This window comes from Phoenix dactylifera, chromosome 12, assembly GCF_051530095.1.
Source record: "Phoenix dactylifera cultivar Ajwa chromosome 12, Ajwa_hap1_PhDact_Kaust_v1.1, whole genome shotgun sequence".
NCBI lineage: Eukaryota > Viridiplantae > Streptophyta > Magnoliopsida > Arecales > Arecaceae > Phoenix > Phoenix dactylifera.
Genome location: NC_143201.1, coordinates 24,382,964 through 24,408,887, shown reverse-complemented (window position 1 = coordinate 24,408,887; position 25,924 = coordinate 24,382,964). Strand labels below are relative to the sequence as shown.

Genomic DNA, 25,924 nt, shown 5'->3' with positions numbered 1-25,924 from the left:
ATTAAAAGGGTTTTACCAGTGACCATCTCATAAAGTGCTCATGAAAGTCCTATCCTTTCAATACTTGCATGACAACAATTATTCCTTTTCAAGCCACCACTCTTTATAAAACAAAACCCTATGTTCAAGAATTGAGCCATGAGCTCGACGTTAAATGAATAAAAATACAAGAATGACTTGGCAGGGAAAAATAGGTCCGAAAAGGTCGATTTGGCCCGAGCAAGAAATCAAAACCAAATGCAAACAAATTGATCGAGTTCGTTCAGTTTGGAACGCCCAACCTAGATCTACTTCTATTTTAATTTGGGTCCAAACTTTACATTCTACCCGGCATATTGATGTAAACTGTAAACCCCGGACCAGATGGACCGGCATGGACCAAAGCCGACGGTCCATCTGGAAATTTTGGAAGGAAGGAGGTAGAGGGCGGCAACTGTTGAGGCGGTTATAACCACCTAACAGCCGCGTTCCCCCACCCCTCTGAGTTTGATGGAGGGTCATAAAAACCCATGGAGTCCTGAGTACAGGACCCCATCGACTACACTCTCCCTACTCCTCACCTTCTTCCTTCTGTGCAAGGAGCCAGATAGCAGTGGCACCGGAGGAGGGGGGGACTGATAGCTCGTCGTCGCACCGCGCCACCGGAGCAGACACAGCAGCTCGCCGGAAATACTTCACGGCTTATCGGAGCTAGGTAAACCCTAACCCTTCTCCCCATTCATGATTTACATGTTAATAGCTTAGATCCAATCTAGCTAGAAGAGGATTAACAGAGAAAGATGGGTAGGGAGATGATGTAGAGGGGAAGATCTTATCATGGGCGGCATTCATCCGGCACTGGGTCCATCGACCGAAAACCATTGACGGCCCATGTTGAAGAACCTTCCCCTCCACTCAACGGTGACTTCCCCTTCTCATTAAAACCCTAGATCTAAAAAATCCAAAAAATGAACCTACCTCTCGATTCATGGGGATGGTTCTCGGCTTGTACAAATCCGGTTCCCATGGAGGGAACCGGTTTGATTGTGACTGGAGGGAATCAGAGAAGATGGACCGAAGGGCGATTTCCGATGGCCATGGACGTCGTCGGCTCGGGCCACCGTAGACGCCATCGGGCCGACCACGGGTGTCGGCCGCGCATTTCGCGAGCATCACCGGCTTCGGCCGGTCTTGTCACTCCCCGACGGGTGGTCGTGACCCATCTCCTCCACCGGAGGTGGAGGAGTAGAGCTGCCAGTCGGGCCACGGCTGCCGCAGGTGGGACCCCGGCCGCCGTCGGTGCCGCCGGTTGGCCGCAGCGCCGTCGGCTTCGGGCCGGCCTCATCCCGAGCACCCTTTCGAGCTCGTTCCCCAGTTTCGTGGGAGAAGAGGAGAAAAGGGGAGGAGATTGGGATGGAACGAAGAAGGAAGAAAGAGAAGGTTCGGGAAGGGAGAAGAAGAAAGAAAAGAAAGAAGAAAAGAAAAAAAAAAAAGGAAAAGAAAAGAAAAAGAAGAAAAGAAGGGAAATATATATATATAATAAAAAAAAAGTGCTATGGGCCGAATTGGGCTTGATTTCGGCGGTGGGCTTCAAATGAACAAGGCTTTAAAGGCCTGAGGCCGGACTAGGCCCTCGTCTGAGCCCAATATTCTTAAACCCAGAATTAACTGAGCCAGAAGCTGAATCAGACCTGAATCAGAGGTTGAATCAAGTCTGAACTAGAAGCTGACCCAGACCAGAACAGAAATTAAATTGAGTCATGGGCCTGAATCAGAAATTGAATTAGGCTGTGGACCCGAAAATGAAATTAAGCCCTATGGATGGGTTGTAAATGACTTTAAGATTATAAATGAATAAAGATTAAATGTGCAAGTGACATGTAATTTAATGATCTTGCTAGGTATTGGAGAATTGGCATTTGGGTGAGCAAATTAAGGTAAGTAACATATCTTAATCTTATTATGGATCATGTATCACATTTTATATGGTGAAAAAGTATTTTTATAGAATTGGAATTGTGTATATGAATTGTGGAAAATATAAGTAACCCGGATATAATCTTATGTTTTATCAAATACTTGTGGCTATTTGATTATGAAATTGTATATGATTATTTATATTTTCACAAAATTAGGATCCAACATGTGTTAGCAAATGATTGCATGATTTTGGATAAATAGCATCCATAATGATTATTATATTATTTACACATTATTATGATGAGGTAGAAAGATGCATGGAAAGAAAAATAAAGTTTTCAGCATGATCATGAATTTTATTCAGCATGATGCCATTACTCACTTTCCAAAGTACCGATGAGAAAAGATTTATGAAAAGCATGATATGTTTTTAAGAACTCTCAGATCGCTATGTACGGCCCTCGCCAGCGGGTTATAGTAGCTTGGTTTAGACCCTGCTAACGGGGAACAATAGTTGGCAAAGATTATGGCCCTCGCCAGCGGGTTACAGTAGCTCGGCATACGGCCCTCGCCAGCGGGTTATAGTAGCTTGGTTTAGACCCTGCCAACGGGGAACAATAGTTGGCAAAGATTATGGCCCTCGCCAGCGGGTTACAGTAGCTCGGCATACGGCCCTCGCCAGCGGGTTATAGTAGCTTGGCTTAGACCCTGCCAACGGGGAATAATAGTTGGTAAAGATTATGGCTCTGTCACGGGTGATAATAGTGACCATAGCTGCACTATCATCTGAGAGCACGAATTTCAAAGTATGAATAATAGCACAGATTTCAAAGCATGAATAATGATAAGTACGGATTTCAAAGCATGGGATAATGACAAAAGTTTTATAATGCATAGCCATGTTTATGAAGTTGCATAAATGGACATGCATAGTTTTATGACTGGTTTGTTATATGAAATGCTTACTTTGTTACAACTGTTAGTTTCTTAAATTAATGCACTAGTATGAGAAAATATTATGATTGATCAGATAAGATTATGCATGGTTACTTACTGAGCTTTATAGCTCATACCCATTTATTTATGTTCTTACAGATGAATAGGAGATGCTAGGAACGAGGAGCGTGACATGTTTCAGGGTTATGGGGAAAAGAAAATGACACATTAAATGTTTCTATTTTAGATGCTTTGTAATCAATCTTTTATTGATAAAACATTTGTTAACATTCAAGAAAGAAATTGTTCATAATTGATTTAAAGTTTTTAAAGTGGCTGCGTGTTATTGCGGGCAAGGGTTCGCAATAGCACGGCCGTGTCATGATCCGATTTCGGGGCGTGACATCAAGTGGTATCAGAGCAATAAGTTTAACCATGATTTAAAAACTTTTAAAATTAATCATGGAAATGGATAGCTAAGTTAGCTTTCACATGATTGGAGTCACAGTAAGAACAATAATGACATTTTAAATATTAAATAAATAAAAATAATAGCAATAATAATAATAAGAGAAAATTTCTATATATATATATATATAATGTGATGAAATGGATAATGATTAATACTACATTTTGATAGGTGACGATGAGTGATAGCGAGAATGAAGTTCTGGCTAACTATAAAAGGAAAGGAGTGAAAGCATCAACCCAAGAAGCTACCAACATGCCAGCTAGGCCAGCCTCAAATGTTGTAGCTACTCAGGCAGATCTGGCTGGGGTATGCCAAGTGGTGGCACAGCTTCTTCAGCAGCAGCAGCAGACGCAACTCTCCTTCCGACCTGTGTCGTCTACCGATACCTATTATGAGAAATTTCGGAGGCTGCACCCTCCAATGTTTGAGGGAGGTGCTGATACTTGGCTGCGGAGGCTTGGATTCGGGAGATAGAGGAGATGTATGATGCCCTACAATTTCCCGAGGAGGTCAAGGTCAAATTGGCGGTTCCTATGCTCAAAGGAAACGCTAAGTTCTGGTGGATAGCTATGAAGGCTGCTGTTCAAGGAAATGGTGAACAACTGACATGGGAGGAATTTAAAGGTAAATTTTACAACCAATACTTTCCTCAGTCAGTGAGATTGGTGAAGCAGAACGAATTCTTGGCCCTGAAACAGACCGAGAATATGACAGTATTGGAATATGCCAGCAAGTTTAATGAATTGGGCAGGTTTTGTCCTCAATTCATGGAGGAAGAGATAAGTAAAGCTAATAGGTTTGAACAAGGCCTGAGATATGGGATCAGGTCCAGGTTGGCTGTTCTGCTTTTCACTAGTTACCAGGATGTATTGGAAAGGGCTCTAAAATTGGAAGCCGAATTGAAGAGATCAGAAAAAGAAAGAAGTGACCAGAAGAGACCCAAGATGACAGAAAGTCTGAGTGACAGGCCACAGAACCTTGAAAGTAGTACAAATAAGAAGAAGAGGTTTGAGGTCTGTACCTACTGTGGCAAGACTCATGGAGGGCCTTGTTTTAAGAAGATGGGAGTCTGCTTCATTTGTGGTCAACATGGACATTTCGCACGGGATTGTCCAAATAAAAAGAAGAATGATTCGGAACCTACTACATCGGAAGCTCAGCTTTTGCATTGACTCAGTAGAATGCTGGTACAAATGACCAAATAGTGACAAATATCATCCTAGATAATGCCATGAAGGCCAGGTGTCAATTAATTGTAAATCTTCTGACACCTTTGTATCTTCTGGGTTTCTAACCCTCTAAAATGCACGTCATAAGAATTGAACCAGTCTTTATGTGATGTCATCTCTCTTATAAAAAAAAAGAAAAAAAAAAGAAAAAAAGAGGGCTATACTTATGGATGTTATGTTTAAGAATCTTTTCACTTAAGTGAGAAAGTTAGAGTTAATACAAATTGGGACTGAGCCTTTGATATGTTGGGCTCAATTAAAGTTGCGCAGCGGAAGTCTAGTGGAATATTAGATAAAAGACTAAGTATCTTCATTTGTTTAAGGATTAAAGTATGTAAAATTTCGAGGACGAAATTTCTTTTAAGGAGGGAAGAATGTAAACCCCGGACCAGATGGACCGGCATGGACCAAAGCCGACGGTCCATCTGGAAATTTTGGAAGGAAGGAGGTAGAGGGCGGCAACTGTTGAGGTGGTTATAACCACCTAACAGCCGCGGTCCCCCACCCCTCTGAGTTTGATGGAGGGTCATAAAAACCCATGGAGTCCTGAGTACAGGACCCCATCGACTACACTCTCCCTACTCCTCACCTTCTTCCTTCTGTGCAAGGAGCCAGATAGCAGTGGCACCAGAGGAGGGGGGGACTGATAGCTCGTCGTCGCACCGCGCCACCGGAGCAGACACAGCAGCTCGCCGGAAATACTTCACGGCTTATCGGAGCTAGGTAAACCCTAACCCTTCTCCCCATTCATGATTTACATGTTAATAGCTTAGATCCAATCTAGCTAGAAGAGGATTAACAGAGAAAGATGGGTAGGGAGATGATGTAGAGGGGAAGATCTTATCATGGGCGGCATTCATCCGGCACTGGGTCCATCGACCGAAAACCATTGACGGCCCATGTTGAAGAACCTTCCCCTCCACTCAACGGTGACTTCCCCTTCTCATTAAAACCCTAGATCTAAAAAATCCAAAAAATGAACCTACCTCTCGATTCATGGGGATGGTTCTCGGCTTGTACAAATCCGGTTCCCATGGAGGGAACCGGTTTGATTGTGACTGGAGGGAATCAGAGAAGATGGACCGAAGGGCGATTTCCGATGGCCATGGACGTCGTCGGCTCGGGCCACCGTAGACGCCATCGGGCCGACCACGGGTGTTGGCCGCGCATTTCGCGAGCATCACCGGCTTCGGCCGGTCTTGTCACTCCCCGACGGGTGGTCGTGACCCATCTCCTCCACCGGAGGTGGAGGAGTAGAGCTGCCAGTCGGGCCACGGCTGCCGCAGGTGGGACCCCGGCCGCCGTCGGTGCCGCCGGTTGGCCGCAGCGCCGTCGGCTTCGGGCCGGCCTCATCCCGAGCACCCTTTCGAGCTCGTTCCCCAGTTTCGTGGGAGAAGAGGAGAAAAGGGGAGGAGATCGGGATGGAACGAAGAAGGAAGAAAGAGAAGGTTCGGGAAGGGAGAAGAAGAAAGAAAAGAAAGAAGAAAAGAAAAAAAAAAGAGGAAAAGAAAAGAAAAAGAAGAAAAGAAGGGAAATATATATATATAATAAAAAAAAGTGCTATGGGCCGAATTGGGCTTGATTTCGGCGGTGGGCTTCAAATGAACAAGGCTTTAAAGGCCTGAGGCCGGACTAGGCCCTCGTCTGAGCCCAATATTCTTAAACCCAGAATTAACTGAGCCAGAAGCTGAATCAGACCTGAATCAGAGGTTGAATCAAGTCTGAACTAGAAGCTGACCCAGACCAGAACAGAAATTAAATTGAGTCATGGGCCTGAATCAGAAATTGAATTAGGCTATGGACCCGAAAATGAAATTAAGCCCTATGGATGGGTTGTAAATGACTTTAAGATTATAAATGAATAAAGATTAAATGTGCAAGTGACATGTAATTTAATGATCTTGCTAGGTATTGGAGAATTGGCATTTGGGTGAGCAAATTAAGGTAAGTAACATGTCTTAATCTTATTATGGATCATGTATCACATTTTATATGGTGAAAAAGTATTTTTATAGAATTGGAATTGTGTATATGAATTGTGGAAAATATAAGTAACCCGGATATAATCTTATGTTTTATCAAATACTTGTGGCTATTTGATTATGAAATTGTATATGATTATTTATATTTTCACAAAATTAGGATCCAACATGTGTTAGCAAATGATTGCATGATTTTGGATAAATAGCATCCATAATGATTATTATATTATTTACACATTATTATGATGAGGTAGAAAGATGCATGGAAAGAAAAATAAAGTTTTCAGCATGATCATGAATTTTATTCAGCATGATGCCATTACTCACTTTCCAAAGTACCGATGAGAAAAGATTTATGAAAAGCATGATATGTTTTTAAGAACTCTCAGATCGCTATGTACGGCCCTCGCCAGCGGGTTATAGTAGCTTGGTTTAGACCCTGCCAACGGGGAACAATAGTTGGCAAAGATTATGGTCCTCGCCAGCGGGTTACAGTAGCTCGGCATACGGCCCTCGCCAGCGGGTTATAGTAGCTTGGTTTAGACCCTGCCAACGGGGAACAATAGTTGGCAAAGATTATGGCCCTCGCCAGCGGGTTACAGTAGCTCGGCATACGGCCCTCGCCAGCGGGTTATAGTAGCTTGGCTTAGACCCTGCCAACGGGGAATAATAGTTGGTAAAGATTATGGCTCTGTCACGGGTGATAATAGTGACCATAGCTGCACTATCATCTGAGAGCACGAATTTCAAAGTATGAATAATAGCACAGATTTCAAAGCATGAATAATGATAAGTACGGATTTCAAAGCATGGGATAATGACAAAAGTTTTATAATGCATAGCCATGTTTATGAAGTTGCATAAATGGACATGCATAGTTTTATGACTGGTTTGTTATATGAAATGCTTACTTTGTTACGACTGTTAGTTTCTTAAATTAATGCACTAGTATGAGAAAATATTATGATTAATCAGATAAGATTATGCATGGTTACTTACTGAGCTTTATAGCTCATACCCATTTATTTATGTTCTTACAGATGAATAGGAGATGCTAGGAACGAGGAGCGTGACATGTTTCAGGGTTATGGGGAAAAGAAAATGACACATTAAATGTTTCTATTTTAGATGCTTTGTAATCAATCTTTTATTGATAAAACATTTGTTAACATTCAAGAAAGAAATTGTTCATAATTGATTTAAAGTTTTTAAAGTGGCTGCGTGTTATTGCGGGCAAGGGTTCGCAATAGCACGGCCGTGTCATGATCCGATTTCGGGGCGTGACATAAACAGGTTTTACATGGAACTTTGATTTGCTTGGATTTGCTTAGATTTTTTTTCCAATCTCAATTTATGGTTTAAGTAGAAGGTCATGAATTGGTTAGATGGATTACTCCCGCATCTGCCTAGGTAAAAACGTATCCTTGGAGTCGTATAACAGAGAATATCCTATCATATTGACTAAGGTAAGGTGGAGTTTGTATAAATACCATGTGCATGTTCCAGGTCCAACTTATATAATGCGAAATTTTTGAGATAGCAATAACTTTAGGTTTAGAGTTGCTTGCACCTGATCCAAACCCCACGAGCCTAAACGTCATTTCAGCATAAAGTAAAATTCCACTCTTAATATTATGGAAAGACCTTGCCTGCAGGAGGGTGTTTGGCAAAACAGCAAAGAGCGCACTTCCCAACACTCGAATGGCAAACATGGACGAGGTCGATGCAGGTAGGGGAGGAGAACGGACTCGAGTCGTATCTTTTCAGAGACAAAAGGATTCGCCTTCCTTTGCGCGAATCCACCCTAGGATTATCCACTCCTTGCTTTTAGATTTGTGCAGACGGATGGATGATGGAGATTGGGGCGCTTTGGGATCTGTACTGTGGGTGATCCTGCAGTGAACTCGCATGAAGGAAGGTGAATCCTTTCTTTCGTGCGAAAGATGCAACCTGAGTCGGACAAAAATTGGGAGGTGAAGACCGCACTGGTGGGCAGAAGGTTGGCGAGATTAGCGGCGCACTCTCCTATGTATTGTTTACTTTCTTATGATTTGGCAGGTTGTACCCACGTTAGAGTGATTTGGCAGGGTAATTGATCACCGGTACATTTATTGACTGGTGTGTATGGCCTCGGGCCCATGCTTGTTTGAGTGTGCTCCTTCCAGCATTTCTTCCATGTGAAGCACAAACTAAAGGAAGATTTATCTAGTGGTTGGGGAATAATTCCTATATTTTTCGTACTACAAGATTCTTAAAGCATCCACTAATGGAGTAGTTTGCAGCGATTTCATATAAAAATAAAAAGGACAGGCTCTTATACGTAAAAACAAAATATGTCAGGGATGAAGATGCAAAAAAATAATAATTTTATATTTTTGACAATATCATGCGGGGACAATCACTATAAACCATCGCAAGAAGCCTTAGATACTTTAAGGTTTTTTTTTTTTTTAATTTGAATATTATTAGATAACATTATGATACCTTGACGATATTAAATCACATCTGTTATTTCAAGTTTTTATATGTCTATGGTCTATCTGAGACAGTCTCTTGGCTTGGCTCAAAAAAATTCAGCCCTCCTATAATCAGAATAGGGGTTATGTCATGTATGAAACTTTTTTTTATAGTAGAGCAGGACCTTTTATCACACGGATAATTCAGATTAATATTTTGGGATAGATCTTATCCACCTTTTTCAGCTCTTCAAAAAATCGTAATGGTCGAAGTTTTTCTATTTGGAACCTTGTAAAGGTAGTCAGAGAAAATTATTGTAAAGTTTGTTATGGCACCTTGTTTAAAAAAGAGCAGTTTTATTTTTTGATCTTTATATCTTCTTATTAATTTTGAGAATCTTTCACTTACAAGGATTTAAAGATTGTGCGGATGAACATTATGAAATGACCACGTAAAAGGCATGCCACCATCCACTTCCCTGTGCCAGTCAATGCGAGCGAGGTTTGTTTATGTGAGGAAAATGGAAGGCGGCATTTCTCATCCGTATAATAGCTTCAGATCTTATTTGTTGTGCTCTAGATATTTAAAATATTATGGGGATTGTTTAGAGCTCTCAGGTATGGAATGATGTGGCGGCATTATTTGTTTGTCTAAGCTGATTAACGTACGTATTTGCAAAGTTCCTCTTTAGCGATGGTCATTGGATGACTTTGTAAATCCAATTCTTTGGTTGGATGCTGTGTTATAGTTAGTGGAATAAGTGGTTGATGATCTTTCTTATTACTGCTTCAGGTCACTGACATCTCCTGCTATGAACTCGACATATTGGCATGACGTGCTCAGCAATATATAGAATGCAACCCAAATGGCAGAGAATAACACGCAGAGAGGGAAGGAATTATTCCTCTCAATATCTTTGTCTTGTTTCTTACCAAAAGAAGATATTCCTCCTCAGTTATCTCTCCCCATAAGCAATGATCGATGTTTATTAATTTATTTTTTTGAAGTATATCAATTATGAACACTTCAAAGGAACACGACCATCACTGTCTATATCTACCCAATTATAACAAGAAGCACATCACTATTTTCGGTAGAGCATTCGAGGACGATTTCCATATACACAAGAAAAGAATGCGTCGAAGGCAACTTGCTTGTTGCCGCAAGAAACCACCGTTTCTTAACTCTTGCGGTATCAACGGAGCTGCCAAAGTATTAAATTCAACTCTTTATCTTATGAAAAAATTAAAACACTGCCAATCCCATTTACTGTTTCAACATGAAGACCATATATATTGACTGTTTCAGTAGAACTACACGGGGAGCAAGCATCCACGCACGCAGATTGAAGCATCAACGAGGGGAAACTGGGAAGCCAATTCCATGGCGAGTCGTAGGGAAAGTAACAAACACTGCACTGCCAAACACTCCGATCGCAACCGGCAATGCAGTGAGCACCTGCTCCATATCCTCCGACGGGACAGGGTAGAAGCACGACCCTACGTTCTTATCAAACAAGGCCACCGCCGCGAAGATCAACACCGACATGAAAGCGTGGACAAAGTCTACGAACTTTACGCTGTAGTTGGCCGCTATCTCTGGAGGGAGAGGCTTAGCGCCGTCGATGATCCACATGCCCCCGAAGGTGGCGAGTCCATACCTTATTTTCCCGGTCTTGTCCTGGAAACTGTCGGTGAAGCTTAGGACGAAGCATGACAGCCCGCAGAGGACCACGAGGCACGCGGTCATGGTTCGGTTCGCATCGGTGCAGCGGCCTAAGTTGGTGAGGATGGGGGACAGGACTTGGAAGGCGAGGACCGTGCCGGTTGGGAGGAGGTTGGCGAGATGGGCGACGCTCTTAAAAGTCTGGCTTATGGCCTGCTGCACCATGGTCATCCTGTCCTCATCCGATGGCTTGGAAGCCAGGAGAGGCTGCTGCTCTTCTTCATGATGATGGGCTTCCATATCTTCCATCTTTGTCCCGACAGCACCGGTCTCTTCTTTCTGTTTCTTCCCTGTACCTCCTTCTCAAACTGGGAGGTGATCACGACGATCAAATGGTAGGTTGGTGAGTTTATAGAGAAGGGATTCGTGGGAGTCGAAGCGAGGAGGGGGTGAAGGAATAGCTTGCAAGGAACATCACTAGAATTGCGGAGGGGGTTTTGCTTTATTTTTTATTTGTGAAGGACAAGTCATCGACAAAAGGAAAGACCCAACTTCGAAGACGGCGTCTTTGGTTTTCTTTTCTTTAGACGGCGGCTCTCGTGGCCGTTATACAACAGAGTTTCATAAAAAAAAGCCGGAAGCGACGGCAGCCAAGCTTATTGGATGTTCGCGTTCACGCTTGGGCTTTTTTTTGCTGGATAAGAGACGGCAGCCGAGTTTGGTACTTCGATCGTTTAACATGGTGTGTGGTGTTGCATTAAAGAAGAGGGGGTTTTCCTGGGTGTCAGCGTGTAGGTGCGGCTCCTGGACACCGGGATCATAGTATCCTGGTTGCGAGGAAACCTGCTGCAAAAGCATTGTGGTATCAAAAGATAAATAGAACCTAGTGCCTCAATATTATCCCTATGAAAATATGTACAGACGTGTATTTAATCTTATATTGGTTATTGGCTGGATAAATTTTGGATATTTATACAAGATCAAAAAACATTGGATACATTTTAGCTAGCCATTTTGGGCGAGGTCCTATGTTATTACAAATGATATCAGAATGGACCCAGTCAATAACTTATGTGGACTAGAGAATACTATAGCACGGATCCATTGGACCTGATCACGGACCAATCGTGGTGCTAATGATTAGATTTACATGGATTTGAACCCTTAACCTGACGAGGACGTTAGAACTTAGACGGTGGGAGTATGTGAGAATCCATGCAGGCGTGTATCTAGTCTCATGCACATTGGTTATTAACTGGGTAGATTTTTGGTATTTATATAAGATCGAAAAATCCAAACAATACTTTTCAGCTAGCTATTTTTGAGATACTTCCTGAAATCTAGCCTTTTGGTATACATTAGCTGGGTTATTACAATTTGTATAAAAATTTTCGAGATACTTCCTGAAACCACCTCAACTCATTGTTAGGCTCTACAGATGGGTGGTTGCATAGTATATACATACACGCATGATCTTAAATTGTACAACAGTATGTGGAGCACGCATATCAGTCTTTGATGTATGCATTTTCCTCTTTTGTCTACAGACCGGTTCGTCATTTGACTTGACTTGCAAAAACAAACATGATATTGAGATCGATTCCATGCGCTCCACTGTGGTGTTGAAGAGTTCTCTTAGCTGTTTCTGGTCATGTTTGCTTCCATTTAAATTGGAAGCATTTCTGTAAAGCTAAGTAGTCAATGACTAGAAGTCTAGAACTAGCATGTCCCAGGAAGAGCGGGCACGCAATAACGGATATAATTTCATTTGTTAATCGGCCACCAGACCAGGATCTGGCCATTAAATTTTTGGGTCTTGGCCTTGATGTATGGCTTGAAGGCAAGAAAAAAAAAAACGTTGCTTTCTGCAGAACTCTTATTTGATTAATATTTATCACTTTTAAACATATAATCCAATATTCCAAATACTCGTGAAATGGATAATGTATTAGCCCCTTCTTTTTTCTCAGAAGAAGGAAAAAGGAAATTAAAAGAAAGAAAGTTGGGCCAGGTCGTCCTGGCTTATGGGCTTCATCACAGCTGTTCCAAGTTCCGTTTATAAAATTCAGGCCCTCGAACGTCCCAACTCATTGTTTTCAGAACCCAGCCCACATACGCTGCTTGCTGGGTCCAACAAGCTGTGGGTTAGTCTGCTCGGTGGAATAAGTCCTGGCTAGGACGATCTAGAAGCATGCATGCGAGGTGCTTTACAGGATGATCAAGGCTTGGCTAGTCTAGTTTAAACCCGGATGAATGGAGGGGCGCCATGAACTCTGGTGTTTAATTTAGTAGAGAAAAGAGGAGGTTCATTTGGCGCAGCTGTAGTAGCCTCATAGGCTAAAAGATCGAACCTTTTTTCGAACTTTGACTCAAATTGGATAAGTGGAAGAGGCTATGGCTGCTGAGGATCGCTTGGGATCAGGATGTAAGGTTCTGCGTGGCAAAGCCAGTGGAGCATTTAACATCAAATTGATTAAATGTTGAAGCATACACTGCAAATGTTACGTCTAGCAACCTAGCAATGATTTTTGGAAAGCATGCAACATCAAGCCAACGGTCTCCAGTTTTGAATCATTTTGGAAGGCTTTTGATTGTGAGATTTTGAGCATGATATAAATGTCGTCAATAGTAAGAGATTAAACATCTGCAAACAAGTAAAGGGAAATGGACCAAATGCCTTGAAGGAACAAATTAAAGTTGAGAATGATGAGGAACATTGTTGCCAGGGCCTATGAGTCTGCTACGAGTGGAAGCTCCAGGAGTAGGATATCGTCGAACACAGAGTTCATTCGAGTTTAAAAACTGGTTTGCTTACTTTCTAGGCTCATATTGTGTTTACCAACTATATTAGCTTTGCATATGGTCTCATGGATCCTAGTGAGTTGAGGTTATATGATGTCAAGCCATTTTAGACTGACAAACAGGATGCATAAACTTGCTATATTATGACAGAAGCCATTTAATGTTAACCTTTTTATAATGATAATAACAAGAGGAGTACCATAAGTCATTTCAAAGAAATGCAGAGTATCACACAGGTAACTCAAGGAAACATCTTCCAACCATATTTATAATATTTTCTATTTTTTAAAAAAAATATCGAAGTATTCTTGGTTTTATCTTGATCATTGATTCTCTGAATTATTCTTCAAAAATAGATCGATCTAGAACTATTCAATTATCTCTGAATTATTCACAAATTTTATGATTTATTTATGGCTAATTTATTTTTTAAAATATTACAAATTAACCATATAATATATTGTTGCTAGATCTTTTTCCTATCATTTGTTACTTTTGCCAATTTTATACTTATTTTGAAGTAAATAATTTGATAGGTATTTTGTAAGTTCATACTTTTTTTTTAATATCTGAATTTTTTTCTGATATTTTGATGAATTTTTTGAACTGTTTTTGAATCCAAATCATTACACCTAGCTGAATTTTGCCTGAACTTGCGACTATGCTTCCAACATTCGATCTCTATCCTGACGCATGCAACAACTAGGTTAGTGCATGCAGTGCATCAGGTGATGCTATAATATCCGAGTCTTAAGACCTCATTAGCGAGAGTCTTGAGACCTATAATGCTGCACAGTGTGTTAATCATAGACAAACTGTTCTGGTGAATTGATGAGAACCATCTTTGGATTTTTAAGGGCACTAGTCTCCATGTGCAAGGATCTTCAGCGATTGTTTTCTCTCTTCTTTTTGTTTTTTTTCAAAGTTTCCCGGCCCCTTTCCATCATCTCATCCTTGCGTGCAAATTTTCCATGGCGGAAAGATGCTTTCTAGCCTGTAGGGCGGGCTCACTTGGATTGCTAATTTGGTTTCTTCTAGCCTACCGACAGACCGTATTCCATGGGGTCTTTTCTTCCAGAAATTGGGACCAGTACTCATTAGTGGGTGTCTTCCACTTTCCAGTGTAAGTGAGGGTCTTTCTCACAGGCCACAGCCACTCGGAGAATCAAACGATTTAATGGATTCCATTCAAACAGTTGAATTAGTCGCATGAGCCAAGGGACGAGTACTCCACCATTGTTTTCGTTTAATCCGTCCCATATAGGAAGATTGAGAGGGAGAGCTCAGTCAAGGGGAATAAAGAAAGACAAGTGTTAACATCCAACTGCCCTTGTTCCACGCCATGACAGCGGCTTCTTCTCATGAACTGATCATGAGATGATTTTTAGGTATAATATTAGGATTTGTTTGGCTGATATCTTTATTTTTGTCCGTCTCCCAAGAGATAACCTTTATTATCCTTCTGATGACCACCATTGATCGTGTTTGCTAACACTAGACGTGTGCACGAGCAGCATGAATCGCACCCAAGGTCAGGGCACATGCCATGAAAAAGAGCTAACAAGGTATATTAAAATGCACAAGAAAACTAGTCTTGCTCATGCTTTCATTTCCTTATCCTATTTTACTCTATTCCGTGGTGCATGGAGTTTAGGATCAGAAGAGGAGGTGCTAAGCAAATGACCAAATTAAGTCCTGCTGGCCTTCTATTTTTCTTTTCATTTTTTTTTTTTTGATGTAAAGGGAAGGCAGAAAGGAGCCACACGGTTTTTATTGAAGATTAATCATATTTACAATTGAGATGAGTTACATTGTCAAGAGAGGAGAGGAATAGATACAAGAAAAGGAATTAAATAGTTCCAAACTAAGTGTCTGATGATCAGTAGAGGGAAGAACCTCATCCAGACTAATAAACAGAAGCATTTGTTGCCTGAGTGTTACTCCATGCTTTGTTTTTTTAATGAAAAAAAGAAAATGTTACTCCATGCTCGATCAAGAAAGGCAACTTGAAAAATGTTGAGATAATCTTATGCTCATGGTTGAGTTATGGATCGACCAGAAGATATATAGGCAACTAGATTGTGCACCTTGAGAAGAATTTGTTGGAGTTAAATCCAGATCCGGCACATGCATCTTCTGTAATACAAATTCAATATCTAAGTAGCATTTCTATGTATACCTCCAAAAGATAACTCCGACTTGTAGGATTAAGCCATGATATAATATTGATTTTGTGAAGTAAGCTATTTCTGATTACATATATAGAATTTTACTCAAAAAATGCACACATAGAAATCTCTATATAAACTTGATACTCACCATTCATACAGCTTTCAAAACAAAGAGTAATGCTAGGGTAACTCAGGTGTCTTGCACCGATCACTTTAGTTTGTTAAATGGAGAAATGGAAATACGCTACACTAGCTGAGTGATTTTTTGCTAAAACATTAGCTAACAAGAGTTGCATAACAAGAATTGAAACAGCACAATAGGTTTGTGACAGTAGTATTATAACAATGAGACTAAAATGTTGTGGTACATGGTATCCTGCCTTTTCTCAAACTCAAGTCTAGTCATGTGCATGAGGATTTTTTTTTCTTTCAGGGAAGCAGAAAAGGCCGAATGATATGAATTGTGAGATTTCATAAATAAATCAACGAAATGAAGAGTATTAATGTATATATTTATTAACCAGAGAATCACCTGTAACCATTTCTAAAAATTGATAACTTTCATATATAGATATATATATATATATATAATATACCATATAAAATAATTCATAAAATTTTAAAGTTGATGTAACGTGAAAGTGTTATGTGATTTTCACAAATCTAATCTAGAAAACTAATGAAGCGCTACTCGACTTTAATTAGTTTCATGGGCTTCTCGTTGTCTCCTTAACCTTTTCTCCTTGACTTGAGCTTCCCTCAAAGTCTTCGATTTTAGTTCCGGAGCTTCACCTTATCTTTTTATCCTTGACTTGACTTATACTCTTTTTATCCCTTGGAAAAAAACCCAAGATAATCGGTAAGGGATGGATCAATATTGAAGGTATTTTACCGTATTTCTATCCTAGCTGCCCAATATAAAAGTTTTTTCTTAAAAAAAGAAAGATAAACAAGATGAAGAGACTAAACATGCTTAACCATCACCAGGCTATTTTTTTATAGCTTAGATGGGTGTTTCATATTACTCTGATGCGAATACATCTAAAAAAAATTAGAAAACAATATGCTTCTAAGTTCTAAAAGCTTTAGACACTTGTTCCTCAGAAATCCAGAATAGTCCATGCATGGGAATGATCAGCCACAAAAGCTCCCGCTGTATTATTGTCTCCACCTTACATTGATACCTTGATGAGTGGCGCTCCAAATGGAGCATGAACTCTTCTATCCTATGCTTCAAGATAAGGACCTTCTCGTCCACAATTTTGCCTTGGCTTGGAAAGCACGACCACCAGTAATAAGCCTGGTACAATGAAAAATAATAGAAAATTTACCACCCTAGCGTACATCCACTGGTGTATGGTTCAATTTACCTGATTTCCACCAATTTAAATTTGAGAAACCTAACCAAGCTGAATGTGCAATGAAATGCTATGTCTGGCTGAAAACATCATTCACAATAATTTTGGATTGTTATGATAACTAAAGCAGGCTGACTGTCTTTTTTTTTTTATTTTTTATTGGTGCACCATACTCGCTGTTCAAAATCATGCTCGTCTGGTAACAATGTTCCCCACATGCAAACATAGTAGAAAGTTCAGAAAAGTTGAGGAACAATTTACAGGCATCAAAGCATAGAGTAGACCAAGAACAGTAGAACAAAAATTGTTGGTTAGGGTTTGTCTATACCATATTGAAGGACCATCCAGTATAGACTGAATAATGGTAGATCTGTACGAGAAATATCTTTTTTTGTGGGCTGAATAAGAGGTTCCCGAAGGATGTCAATCTTCGATCAAATGCCAATGTATAGACTGAGAACATAATCAATAGGCCAATTTACTCAGCTAGTATGCCAAAATACATGATTTTATAGGCCGAGTTATACTTAGTCAGCAGGCTGAAATATTCGGACAACAGGATGAAATACAAGTTAATAGGCTGATTACTACTAAAAGGAAGCAACTTTAGACCAAGTATTAGAAAAGCAGGCCAAAATGCCAAGAATGTAAGTCGATACATTAAGAATATAGGGCGGTACGCTAAAGGTGCAAACTATAGATGCGTATTAGGCTAGGTGCAGGTCGATATGTCTATTAACCTAGTTATAGGCCGATACTCCAAGTGTACAAGCCGTGCCAAAGGTATAGGCTGGTACGCAAAGTGTGCGAGCCAAGTTACTAGGATGTATACCCAAAGGGTAAGAGTTATTGGCCGAGATGAGACCTTAATAGAGTAAAGTTTTAAGATGGTGGCTAGCCAACTACTATAACTACTATGATAAGGAAAAAGCAATCATGTTATCTATTATAGACGAGAATGGTAGTCCATGTGGTATACAAGAGAAAGGATAAGTGTCCGAGATGAATAGTAGTATCTATCTCTCTACTACCCATGACATGAAAAAAAAGTAACACCATCCATCAAGTGTTGCAAAAGTGTTCATGTGGCATACTATAGCAAAAATAAGTATCCAAAATGAATAGTAGATTCCATCTTTTTGCTACCTAGTTGTAATGTAAAAGAAAAGAAAGCACTACCTATTTTGGCGATAGTGGCCTATGCAGCACGCAATAGCGAAGACAAGTATTCAAAGTTAAGTAATAGCACCCATTCTACTAGTTAAGAGTCTATAAATATCAGGTTGCAACTGTCAAATTTTTTTTTTTCAGAATAATAAAATCTCTTTTATGTTATCATCTTTACATTGTCTTAACTTTTGCGGTTGTTTTACTATAGATTCAAGCAGCATTCCATTATCTTCAAAAATCTTTGAAGGTTCAAAGCATTTGAACCCGATCTTATCTTCTTCAAGTTTTGACTACAGGGTGGCCGTCTATCGTAAAAGATCCTCACTTCCTTATTTGTTTGGTATCCTGATTTCGGTCAAAATAATAAGGGAAAGAAGGTTCTAATCATTGATCCACCTATAGTCTTCTGCTGGCGGTGCTGCCGGCAGTCCTAGTTGCTAATGATAAAAATATACCTACTTTTGTTGGTGCTCTCACCCTTTGAATTGTTTGACAATGAGGAAAAGAAAGAGACTACCATATAGTCTTGATATTCCTCAGACGAGGATACTTTATTCATTTGTTTATTTCCTATTTTTTTAATCTTTTGGTTCTACCTAGTGCAAAACTAAAAGATGGTAATCGCCACTTTTCCATGGGCATAATGTACTTTTCCTTCATCAATACCGTCACAATGGATGAACCATTTATGCATTCCATCAATGTAGATGTAGATTGGGGAGAAGGCACAAGTACACAACCACGGCTTTTAGTGGACTTAAGCCCATCATAACACCTTTAAAAAAATTTAATTCTAGGTTTTCTAGAATGTCCTTTTTACTTTTTCATAATCGTGATCCTACCACTGTTTTAAGTTAATACTTTGAGGTTGGCTTTGTTGACTTTTTGCCTCGCACTTAGAACATGCATTAGGCCCCATTAATGCTAGTTGATTGCATAATTGAATCGGTGGCTCCTTGGGGGTGGTGGGGTTTTAATTCCTCGCCGTTTCCTTAATTTTATATTTCTTTATGCCATAGATTCCAAAAGAGCCTTTATTCTTACTAGAAGGCCTAAAAATGTTCTGCATGTCATAATGATGGGGCAAGAAAGTTTAACCCTACGAAACCTTAAATAATAGAATAAATTATAAGAACTTTTATGAAATTTAAAATAAATTATACTTATATTTAATAGTATAAAAAATCTACGCTTATCTCTCTAAGATTTATTTTTATCCAATACTTCAATCCTAAAATTAATAGAATGTTAGTCAAATTGTTAACTTTTAATGGGCCTAACTACCACGTTAAAAATTTTTAAAATAACTAAAATAACCTTACAAAATCTCTTTAAGATTCATACTTATTATACTTACATCCAATATTTTGTGAAACCCTACACTTATACCCGTTTAAATTGACAATATTAGTGAAATCGTTAATCTATTGTAAAAAATTAAAATTACTTCTATAAGAAAATAAATTTTCTCTTTCACTTTTTCAACTCTCGAAACTCTTCGAAATATTAAGTCTTCAAAAGTCTTCTTCTCTTCAAGATTAAGCGTCTAGGAGTTTTTTTTTACTTCGCCTAACCCACTAGGAGCTTCTCTTTACGACGAGTGACTGATGACAAGCTTTCTTTCCAATTGACATCCGACGACGAATATCTTTTCCGATTAGCCTCTATCCTTCCTAATCAAATTTTGTTCTCGATTTTTTGCCCACCACATCATAAAGATCAAAGATGCCGGTGTATTATTTGTTGATTTTGAGTTTTATTCGTCAAATACTGTAGACATGATTTTTTTATATTATCGTTGTAAATGAAAATTTCTATATCTACATATGGAGCTATAATAGCTCTCGCAGCCTATCATCAAAAAGATTCAAATCAATATCTTCTTTTTGGATGGTGCATCAGTTGTGGTTCTATAGTCTGGCTTAGACCATGGACAAGCTAGCTCAAGCAATAAAACTCTTGATGTTAGTTTTCTGCAATAGAAAATTTTAGAAGCATCCACTTATTTGAGAGATTTAGATTACTTTTTCTTTGGCACATGGCACTTTTCTGATAACTCATCAAGATAAAACTCAGACCTATGGCACCTCATGACTGATCTCCTCCCTGGCTAGATGTTATATCACTTGAAGCTATTTTGGTCATTTTTTTAATTTTTTCTAATGTGGCATTTAGGTCTTATTTAAATTAATGGTTTGGCTAACATTTTATTACGTTATGAGTTAAAATGCTGGATAAAAACAGACCTCAGAGGGATAAAAACTATTGGATGTAAGTACAATTTACTCCTATTTTTAGGAGCTTTTTGTAATTTATTTATCACTCTGGGACAATTTTGACTTTTTATATGAAGTAAATGGATTCACTAATGCCGTTAGTTTAAGTAGGTGTAAGTGTAGATTTTACAAACTAGTGGATATAAATATAATAAATATAAATCTTAAGAAATTTTTATAATTTATTTTAAATAATATATAGCCACCATTAAATGATGGGGCAAGATATTTTAACTTATGAAACCTCAAATATATAGCAAATAATATACTGACTTGATCTTTGCTATAAAAAAAAGAGCAAAAAAAAACCAAAAACACGTTAACCCCTACGATTTGGAATGTGTGCATTATACTGTGAGACATACACAAGTATCAGCTGTGGTAATAGAAATTCACCCAACGCATGAAAAAGTTGGTTATCAAAACAGAAAAAAAAAGGAAATTATTTAGATAAAAATGTACCATCCTTTGTGGGCATGGATGTAGATCGCATCTGTAAGCACGGAGAGAGATCATGTGAGCTAATATGCAAAGGGGTCAGTAACAAGAACAAGGCCAAACAAAGATGAGATAGATGGTAGAAAAATATTATTTATTTATCTATCTGTCCATCTATATATTTATATATAAAAAATTACTATTAACAAGCTTTGGTCTCCTGCATCATAGGTTAGAATGGAAATGCAACAAATACAATTTTTAATGATTGGCTAGATTTAATAGAAAGAATTCACCCTCGTTCATGCAAATTCTACACAATAGTTGCTTCGAAATCTATGTAAATGGGCGAATAAATAATTTCAGAATGCTTTGACATCTGTTCCTTTTGTAAGAAAGGTGCAACCCGAACTCGGTATAATGAGCTCCAAGTTGTTGAGTTATAACCCACTTCCAAGGAAGAAGACACGAACCTCTTCCCTCGCGCGTGTATTCTCGAGGAGAGCAAGGAGCAACAAGCCACACTCGTTTGCTTCGCGTAGCAAGTGAACAAAGGTCATACTCTCCACGCTGCTTCAGCGCCCCGTTTTGCCCTTGTTTCTTGGGTACCCCCACCCCTTAGCTATCTCAAAGTAAATTTCGACGGCAGTCGGTCAGTGGATGGTGTGGCTGGAGTGGTTGGTTTTGTGGTTAGGGACCACCTTGGTAGGATGATAGCAGTAGGAGGACGGCGCACGCCTGGACTCACAGTGGTTGGAGCAGAGTTGCGGGCGGCTTGGGAGGGAATATCCTATGTGTGGCGAGTACTTGGTGTGGAGCGGATCTGCCTTGAGGGAGATTCATCTGTGGTTGTCGACTAGCTTCGAGGGGCGGATCGGTTCGGGGATGGTCATCCCCTGATTCGGGAGGCCCGGAGGATGGTGCGGTTGATGCACGATGTTCAGATAGGACATGTGTTCAGGAAGGCGAACAGGGCTGCAGACTGGGTCGCCTCTTATGTTGCCCGGCACTCCGGAGATTTTACTTGGACGTCTGATTATGATGTTCCTTCTTCTTTGCTTTTTTTACTTTCTCGCGATTTAGCAGGTTGTACTCACGTTAGAGTTATATGAAATGAGTAGCCGCTTTTACCAAAAAAAAAAAAAAAAAAACAAAAAAACAAAAAAAAAACAAAACAAAGGTCATCCATGGTCGCATCCATGACGTGTGAACGTGAGCTTGTTCCTCGTGTGCACGAGCCAACAAAGTTTGGTCGGCCAAAAAGAGCACGGTCCCCTATGAGTTGCTGCGACGCCAGCTATATGTTCGTATCGTCGTTGCCACGCTTACAAAAAGGCAGTCTTGGCGTGCTCCAATGATGTCACTTGAACGTACGGGAAGTGGCTGCGTGGGACCAAGAGCCACAAAGAAGGACTTCGGAGCGGGACCTGTTCATGGGGACTCTGAAAAAGGCGAGCGAGGCGGCCGAAATTATGAGAATGCACGCCGTCCATCCACCCACCCTTGGCCCTCCAAGATCCCGGCATCCTGCTCAAAGTTTGTAAAAGAGTCGAGCAAGTTCGATCCGCCTTTCTTTCGATTCCTGATCACGGAGCATATCATTTCGCAGTCACATGGTGATCCGAACTTTTTATTTAATTATAAATTCATCATATCACGACATAGTTAAAAATGACTGTATTATAATGATTCTAGTTAAGTTTCTTCTGTAAAGGTCTAAACTATGTTCAATTTTTTTTGTGGAAAAGATTCTGGTATTGTTGGATTTTGATAAGGAGTTCATGATGAAAACTCTCAATTTAAATTGGAGTTTGCAAAATCTCATGATTACGAAAGGGTATTAATCTATTTCATATCTAAATTTTTATAATTGCTATTTGCACTTGTATTATTACTTGTATTATGTGCTTGTATGTGCATACATAATGGAGTATATAAATAAATGGCTTAAAATGGGAAGGAATTGCTCAAGGATAGTACATATTATAAGAATGGATGGCTAAGATCTTCAGGATGCATCACCTAAAACTCCAATGCAAAATCTCTAGTTGCTAGATGAAGGGACAGATCTAGCAATGCAAGCCCTACTTTTTGGCTATGATTCGTGAATCAATGTATGCAAAACTGATGCACGCTGGCTCACATTCATGTACATATAGACATTACCTGCCCATAAAAAATAAATGAGGAGAGGTGCCAACTAAACTTTCATCAGGCTCCCAACACTTCCAGTGTATTCCATAAGGATTTCTACTTTTATTCTTAATTTGCTAACCAACACTTAGTTAATTGTTTTCTTTCACTTAAAGTACAGCAATGTTAATTGTATAAGTTATCAAGTCATCGTTGGGAAGGCAGAAAGTCCAAATACTGAAAGGAGTTGATATATATGTTGGAACCCAATTCAAACTTTTTTAGGCCTGATCATCTATATGAATTCATTTACCTCCCACTAATTATTCAATGTAATATTTTCCCTTCATATATGCTCCATATTTAATTACTCTTCTGAATGCACCAAATGTTACCATTGCTCTCCACAAGCCATACTTTGTCTCAGTGTGTCATTGCTCGAGTGTAAAAATGACTTGCCCTCCAAGAGCTACATTTCACTATATTCTTACAAGAGCCCATTCTTATAGGAACCATTCTTCGTAAGAGCCATCAATTTCAACATGTCTAAAGTTTCAAGTTGTCCAGGATCGTCAAACATCTTGAGAATATGGAAAATCTTAATACAATAAGGACTTAATATACATGCTGGAACCAACTCAATTTAAATGCTCAAATCATTAGATTTTTGATCCAATCATCTATATCAATTCATCTACCTCCCACTAACCATTTTATATGAAATTAAACCTCACACAGATTCCTCAATATTTGTTGTGATTAAGGATACTTTAAGTGTTAAGGAATGAATATTGGAAGACAACATGATTAATGCAGCGGAGCCAACATATTGCACTAAATCGAAGTCAGATTTTGGCGGAGTACGCGAGGAAGCTTATGACCCCACAATGGACCCTGGGTTACCACCACCAGCTAATTTGAGCTATTGTACCAAAAATTATTTACCACCAAGGGAGTTGTTGCTGGAAATTAGACCCGGGGGCGGCCGCGAGCTGAGAGGGGAGGAGCTCCGCTGCTGGAACGGTGGGCGGCGGCGCGTCAGCTGGTGGCGTCCTCCTGGAGAGTCCTGCAAGAAGCCGGCGGCCGGAATCTCCGGCGCCGGCCCTCCGATGCTTAAGTCAGAGGGGGCTAGTATATGAGTGGGATAAAAGAGGAGAATGTTTGTTCTTGTGTCTGTCCCCCCTCTTCTTTCCCCCAGGTTCCCTTTTATAGAAGGATATTATATTACCTGGGAGGTGACAGGGGAAATTATCTTCTTCATGATAATTGGGTACGATCATGCTCATTAATGGCGTTGTGGAGTGTCACGCCCCGAAGCCAACTCCCGGGTCCGGCACGCGACCGGCCGCATGAGCCCTAGAACAGTGCCCTAAAGATCATGCAAGGCCTAAAAGGTACAACATTCACATATATGCCAAAACCAAAGATTGGTGTAATTCAATCAAATCCAGCTACAATGTACTGATTTATTACATAATTTCAAATGTCCATAAATAAAAGATAAATTGACTTCTAACTATCTAGCAGTCTGACTCCAGATCGAGCTCACTTCTTGTCCCATCCGACAGATTCTACGAATCCAGTGCCTCTGAAAAAAAAAATGGAAGTGTAGTATGAGCTTTTCCAGCCCAGTAAGAATCCCAACAGCCACACACAACAAAATCATAAAATAATCAAGTATCAAAATATATATATCATTTCATCATTTCAAAAGCTCAACAAACAACAAATATATGTAATCAGTACATATACACAAATCCTTTTTCACATTATGTGATCCCTTCCCGTATTACTCAAATTCCAAAGTTTTCAAACTTTTCATTTCTGGCGTTGGACTAACCAAGATCATGTCCCAGTCCAAGACTGCACAAATCCCACGCATAAGCTCGTGGCAGCTATCCCACGCGTAAGCCCGTGGAGGCTATCCCACGCATCAGCTCGTGGCCGCTATCCTACGCATAAGCTCGTAGAGGCTATCCCACGCGTAAGTCCGTGGAGGCTATCCCACGCATCAGCTCGTGGCCGCTATCCGTAAGCCCGTGGAGGCTATCCCACGCGTAAGCCCGTGGAGGCTATCCCACGCATCAGCTCGTGGCCGCTATCCGTAAGCCCGTGGAGGCTATCCCACGCGTAAGCCCGTGGAGGCTATCCCACGCATCAGCTCGTGGCCGCTATCCGTAAGCCCGTGGAGGCTATCCCACGCATCAGCTCGTGGCCGCTATCTCATGACAAGGTTAGTCCAACCCATATTACATGTCTAGTTTTACATGTTCAATCACATTCCCATCACATCACATATTTTCATAAATTTTCAAAAATATGTTATTTCTTCCCAAATGAATTTATCTCAATATATTCATTAAAACAACATGCACGCCTCATAGGTGCCGCATCAACACATAAACAATAACAACATAATAATGAAAATATGTTGATAAACATTCATCTCATATGTGTCATATCAGCTCACAAGCAATAACAACACAACCGTAAAATAAATCCAACGATAAATCAATATATGCATAGAAGTGCTCAGATGTAGGGATTCTTACAGAAATTGTAGACTGACTCAAACACAGTCCGAATCACAACCTACGCGCTGGGGTGCTGAGTCCCCTAATCAAAACCTCCTGGCTCTGCCGACTCTTCCTCTACAACATCAATTACAAATCACAAACTAAATCATTTAATATTTAAATATTCCAAACCATAATTGATATTTACTATGGGGTCCATAACCAGATCCCCAAACATCTCAATCTCTCCAAGTCTAGGGCAGTCGGGGTGGCCCGACTCCCACCCTTGTACCACCGGCCCATGTCGTCGCCAGCCGTGGCCGCTGCCACGCCGGCGACGATGGCCGGTCCCGATGAAAAGACCAAAAGAAGGGTAGATGATAGAGAAGGGTTCTTCCTCCACCTCTTTGGTCCAAGGGC

At 40.1% G+C, this 25,924-nt stretch overlaps 1 protein-coding gene and 1 long non-coding RNA gene across 3 annotated transcripts; one reads left to right on the top strand and one right to left on the bottom strand.

The window, feature by feature from the left end:
• Positions 1-284: 284 nt before the first annotated feature.
• On the top strand, positions 285-8,905 carry LOC149751568 (uncharacterized). 2 transcript variants are annotated; one of them, XR_016397940.1, is made up of 4 exons: positions 285-694; positions 1,881-1,916; positions 3,476-6,480; positions 7,559-8,905. It is a non-coding gene; the product is annotated as an uncharacterized LOC149751568 (long non-coding RNA). The 2 variants fall into 2 exon arrangements; XR_016397941.1 differs by lacking the exons at positions 3,476-6,480; positions 7,559-8,905 and adding an exon at positions 2,995-3,469.
• A 1,205-nt stretch (positions 8,906-10,110) lies between these two features.
• On the bottom strand, positions 10,111-11,181 carry LOC103722318 (protein DMP6-like). The gene has a single exon (XM_008812867.6). It carries the CDS (start codon positions 10,947-10,949, stop codon positions 10,329-10,331), a length of 621 nt encoding a protein of 206 aa, XP_008811089.3. The 5' UTR covers positions 10,950-11,181; the 3' UTR covers positions 10,111-10,328.
• Between the last annotated feature and the right edge of the window lie 14,743 nt (positions 11,182-25,924).